At 32.9% G+C, this 6,128-nt stretch overlaps 1 protein-coding gene across 1 annotated transcript; it reads right to left on the reverse strand.

Moving 5' to 3' along the window:
- Nucleotides 1–851: 851 nt before the first annotated feature.
- LOAG_01225 (hypothetical protein) lies at nucleotides 852–5,542 on the reverse strand. The gene is made up of 9 exons (XM_020445675.1): nucleotides 5,306–5,542; nucleotides 5,041–5,161; nucleotides 4,767–4,834; nucleotides 4,599–4,670; nucleotides 4,085–4,153; nucleotides 3,430–3,532; nucleotides 3,241–3,333; nucleotides 2,595–2,747; nucleotides 852–1,834 (listed from the first exon to the last, which is right to left on the reverse strand). Exons 1-9 carry the CDS (start codon nucleotides 5,407–5,409, stop codon nucleotides 1,637–1,639), a joined length of 981 nt encoding a protein of 326 aa, XP_020303888.1. The 5' UTR covers nucleotides 5,410–5,542; the 3' UTR covers nucleotides 852–1,636.
- Between the last annotated feature and the right edge of the window lie 586 nt (nucleotides 5,543–6,128).

A 6,128-nucleotide genomic window follows, 5' to 3' on the forward strand; every position in this document is an offset into this window, starting at 1 on the left:
AGCTAAACGAAATTTGTTAATTGATGGATTTTAGGATAAATTAAAATGAGAGCACTTTCCTACTGTTTATTGTTTTTACAGTTGTTTGACTTTCTGCTTTTTATTTCCGGTTTTATAAGCTAAACCATTACGTCCCGTAATATTTGCATATGGTAAATAGCAATCGTTTTTATTGTTTCGCAGCAAAAATATAATACTGAAATAGTGCAAAACTTTTCAGAGAGCAAATTGCTGTTAGTGTAAACTAAAAAGTATGGTTGGTCTTTGCATCTTTCCCATTATTCCGTTATTTCCATTGATATTCTTTCCCTATCAGGAACCTAACGTTGTGTCAACGATGTATCAGTTTTCGATTTATGCCCGCTTATTTTATGGCCTTTCTCAAGTACTAGTGCTCTGTGAGGTGAATGCTGAGGAAAAACTGGTTGATGAGACTTGTACGCCAGCTAGCAATTGTCTAGTTGTTTTGTTCAACATGTTTCGATCCTACCTGTGGATCTAGCAGTTTTCGAAACGGTACTTTATTGCAAAACGCTTTTTAATGAGTTCCAAAAGTTTCCAAAACATGCTATTTTTCTATTTTAGAAAGTTTTGTTTTCATCTGTGTTGCCGTGTTTATGTTGTCTTTCTTAGTAAGCTGTTCGGTGTTTACTGCATAGCTGTTTGTATTTGTTTTCCATTGACAAATTTTTATTCGAATTCATCCCTTACAAATTAGAAGTTATTCTGATTTCAGTGGTAAATGCAGTTTAGCCCAACTAGGTTTTGAAAGTGTTTCCCCGTACACTTCATCAAACAAGCCGTAAAATAGAATTAGTACTGTTATTGCTGATTTCCATCACATCGCTTATGTCTGCTGTACACAGATTCAGATTGTTTTTTAGTAACATTGGTAAGCAAAACAAATTTGATATTTGAATATGGCAGCTTGACTCAGTGGCCAACAGAAAGTTTTGGAAGCCTTAGTGTTTTCCATCGCTTTTCATTTGTGAGTATGGCTAAGCTGGTTTTGAATGTGAAACAATGAACTTGCTGTTTTCGAATTTTCTGGAAACTACTTCGACCTGATACAGCTATCCCATGTCAGTTATGAGTGATGCGTGTGAACAAACCACTTTACCACTTTAATATTTTGATTATCAAGAAAAGCAAATACCTGTACTTTTTTGAAGTGTTATACTGGTTAAGTGATGCCAACTACGTGGTGTTTCTCAACTTTTTTTGTGAACTATTAATACTGAAGATTGACAAGGCCATAAACTGTGGAAAAATGGTATCCAACGATTATAAGGGAACCAACAATACAAACAATGCATAATGTTGTAACTTCCAGTACAAGGAAAGCGGGAACCTAGGAAGGTGCCAACCAAGACTTATCATCAGGACATCTGCCAAAAAGCATTACAGATGAAGGGATCGAGGAGCAGCAGTGAAATTATTTGGATAAAGAGGGAAGCAAACAGAAATATACAGTTGGAGTTCTTTTTTTGGGTGGGATTGGTCGAGATCATTCGTAAAACATGAAAGAGAGAAAGCGCAAATTCAATGTTTTACGAAAAATTCCCAACTTATATCTCGACTTTTCATCCAGAAAGAAAACAACATATCAAATTAATGTGGAAGTATGCTTAATGTATTATAATAAAGGCTGTTGATCGTCAACATTAGATGACGTTTTAACGATCATATGCTGTACACCTTTTTCCTCTGTTCTAAATGTGACGTAAGTATAAAGAAGACTCCCCACAATGCTGATATTGATACCAATAAAGTTGTTCCATCCAAATAAATAATCGCCCGATGAAAACATCCCAACATACGTTACAAGTAAGTTCTAAAATGCTGAATTTGAACGGGATCGAAATAAAAAAGTTGGTTTAAATTCTGATAGATGATATATCACAAGTGTTGAAAAGTCATCCTTTTATTCATGGTAACAGCATCCCTGGACGAAAGACATAGCTACAATTCTGAGAGTGTTGACATTTGGCGGCGTCTGTATGTATAGATTAACGATTTTCATCCGTAGTCTTATCAATGATGCAGTTTATCCCGACCGTTAAGTTCTGCACTTGCCCTGTTATGCCATTACACTCTTACCCATCTAAATTGTTCTCCATATGCAGAGTATATTTGTTCCATTGTATTTCATATTATGCAAAAATAAATCTCAGCTTTTGCTATTCGTTACCTGTTCATCACTTTCTATAGAAAAAGGAGAATAATACTTCTGGATGGCCAGTGTAACATCATGATTATATTTAGTGTTTGAACGATTTTTCTATATGGTGATAACTTCTCCACATCACAGAAGTATCAATCCAACATGCGTGGATTGATACTCTATGATACGGAGATGTGTCATCACCATATAAAACAATCGACTATTTTAGCAACTCATACTTTCGGCATGCTGTTTATTAATCAAGGCAGGTAATCAGGTCATTACCCTTTTATTAATGGAGGTTCGCTTCCATAAAAATCCCAAAAACATACGGATTTTAAGGGGTTCCGAGTTGTCCACCTAAAGCTTGCTTAGCAATAAAAGGAGCGACCAAAGCGTTCGAAAAAAATTTTAAATGACAAGGACTCACTTTAACTGGACCGACACATGAAGTGGTAAGGGCACTATTATGATGTGTACATAAAACGATCGAACAATTGAGCAAGTAGCCGCAAACAAACGAAAATGATAAGCAAGCAGCTACCCATATAGTCATATTTCCAGCACTTATGTATTGATGTATCTAAAAAGTGTCTATTATTTCCATTATTTCAAATTTAGCATATGTCACTTCAGAATCACTTCTAATCTAATGAACTTCTGTCTAAATCCTTTCAATGTGTTAAATGTCATGACGGTAAGAGAAAATATCTAGTGATTTCGAATATTTTAAAAGCATCTACTCATTTCGAATATTTTGAAAACAAAATATTTGTTGCTGCTTGCTTTAAAAGCCACAGCAGTTGCTAAATTGTAAGAAGGCAACTTATAAATATCATTCGAAACGAAATTTCAAGTTATTAGGTAAACTAATTGCTTTTAAAAAAACTAACGATATCAAAAATAAAAATTAAATGAAAAAACATGGCTTGTAGTGAAAATAAAAATAATTAATGGTGATAAATTAGTAACAGCAGCGAAAATGACGAAGAGAATAATGTGATAATAAAGTGATACTGAAGCAAGTTTTTTCGCGAAAAAAAAACCGAGTCACTTTAAGTTGTTCCTTTCAATACCTTTTCAAATTCCCGATTTATCCAAGCCAAAATAATCACAGGAAAAATCATCAATAATGCATTGTAATATAAAAGAGCGTATTTATCAAACTTCTGAAATGGTCTAATCTTCAGTAAGATAACAAAGCATAAAGAGAAGACAAGATATATGAAAATGTTCATGTCGAAGCATTAAAGTCTAGGTTATACCTTAGCAATAAGCTTTTGTTTCATGTAAACGCTATTAGCGGCTGTACAGATGTCGTTGATCAAAATCATCGAATATCCCCAAACGTCAAATGTTAGATCAAACCTGTAAATTGAAATACATTGGGACAGATTTTTCTGTGGTGGTAATTTTAAATTATAATAGTACCTACTCAAATGTTTTCAAATTAAAAGTTAACCCCAGTAAATTAGAGAAACATTGGTAAGATGATACATTCACGGCAAAGTGCTATTTCGTAAAATCTTTCTGAACAGCAATAGTCCAAGAGATAGATATGAATTCTTCTGCACTTCACTTTTTTTCTTAAAAAAGAATCTATAGCTTATTCGTAAGAAAATCGAAAATTCTTTTTAGCACAAAACGAATAGTTCCCGGCATCAATTATGACAAGATCGTAGCAACAAGAATTAAATTGAAGTTTACTTCATATTCCGCACCATACAGTTTGCACAAATCATTCCCGTTAGGATATCTCATAGATCTCATAGAAGTAAAATTTTGATGAATCCGTAGAACATGAATCTGTTCTATACATCAATGAACTAGTGTATTCGATGAATCCGTTCCATACATTAATGGACTAGTGTACAAACTGTCAATCTACAGTTCTACGATATAAAAAACAAATAAACTTACACAGCTGCAATCACAGAACCTAGAATCATCAAAGCAACCGAGATTTTCACCGCATACGATGCTTTCACCCTGTAAAGCTGGAAATGTCATGATAATTTGAAAATGTTTTAAGCTTGATTTTCAATTTTACATCTAAATGTCGCCAGATTTTCGAGAAAAAAGAAAACAAAATTCTTTTTGGAAGATCTGATTCAAAAAAATTTTTTCTTTATGGAAGATTTAAAAAAAAATCTTCATAATTCTGTATCTGATTAAAAAAATTACACGCCGTATAATACCGACCTCCAACTAAACTAACAGTTTAAACTGAGAACACCAGAGACTGATGGTGTTGCCTAATGTATGCGTACAACTTGTTAAAAATAGATCTGCAGCGGAGATGCTAAACAATTTTGATAATTATTCATTGGAAACTGAAAAACTGAACTGTTAGTAGTTGTGATGCTCCAAATGTTTGATGTGGAATGTAAAGGCCATAATGTAAAGAGATGTGGATAAATAAATAGAAGCTAACCCAAGTATAACATATTCCAGCACCATTGTCATCAAGATTGAAAATCTACGTAACACAGTGAACATCGGAAGACTGGAAATATTGATACAATTTTACATGCAATTTGCCACTACTGAAATTTGTAAGTGAACAAAAGAAATATTATCATCCACAAAATAAAAACCATACCTTATCCTTTGTGTGCCACTCAATCCGGATATTAGATTCAGAACATAGAAAACTGGCAATGGGAAAATCTGAGAAAAAAAATGAGCCAAATAACGAGGAGTTCGAAAAAAACGTTATAACTGTCTTAATAAGTTCAAAAAATTTTAATTCAGTTCGCAAAAGTAATGATTTTTTTCGAAAGTTCATTCTTCTGTGCTTGATACTTTTGTCTAGACAATACTTGGACATGTGATTTTTCATTTTTCACTGTTGAATAATCATTCTATAATGTAACCTTAAGTGGAACGGATAAATCGAATGGGGGAATTGAGACGAAATTCAGGAGAGCAGCAAACCACAAAATTACAACAGTCGCTATCATCTGTCCTAATCCAACAATTAAAAATGATGGAAATCTGAAATCCGAAGAATACATACAATAGGATCATTGATGTATAGCGAAAAGAAATTGAACAAATTCAAAAAAGAACATAGACTGTAAATAGATGCCTCTTTTTAATATAAACATTTATTCCAAACTTAATGAAATAAAAGTAAACCCAAAGTTGGTGAGCAATACTTTGTTGATAAAAACAATTAGCACCGAACATACAGCATACGATATCGCTGTACTGATACGAATTAAAAGTGGGGAATCTTTCATATTAGTCCTCAAGTTTTTGTCGCAATCCGTAATGCTTTCCTATAAATGCCGTGTAGATTTCAACTTCACATAATTCGTAGGTGTTGAATAAATCTCTCATTCATTTTCCTCGTCATGTTTCTCGTCCAATTCTTCAGAAAGAATATACTTTACTCAAGATTCCTTTCCCATAAAAAAAAAACTGTAATTACTACTATAATTCTGTCCCGTCGCTAAAAAGTGCTGAATTAAATGAATTAATCACTGAAACAAGAAATTTAAATTCTGTAGCCACTGTCACGAAATGAGAATTCATACAACGATTGACTGGAAGCAATTTAAATAAGATACCAACATTATGAATTCCTCGAACCATTCTTACCAGATTCTTCTTAAATTTCGTTTCAAAATTTTAATTAATAAAACTGTATGAAATTGTAAATCTATATAAAAAACACAATCCTTTAAGCGGATAACGTTGTAAGGAACATGCCAGTTACTTATGATTTTAAGAAAAAAGCCTCAAATATATATTTTTTATTTTCTCGAAAACAGTACTGATTTTACAATCATACTAAACAAGTTATAAACCAATATAGAGGAACACAGAATAAATGAGATAATAACTGACTAATTTCAAGGTTTCATCTGCAAAGCAAATAGATTTATAAATGGTGGAAAAAGAAATATAGTGAAATATAGGGGAGTACAAAAAAAAAGCACTATTAGAGATTCAGGTG

Source organism: Loa loa (genome assembly GCF_000183805.2).
Source record: "Loa loa unplaced genomic scaffold supercont3.10, whole genome shotgun sequence".
Taxonomy (NCBI): Eukaryota; Metazoa; Nematoda; class Chromadorea; order Rhabditida; family Onchocercidae; genus Loa; species Loa loa.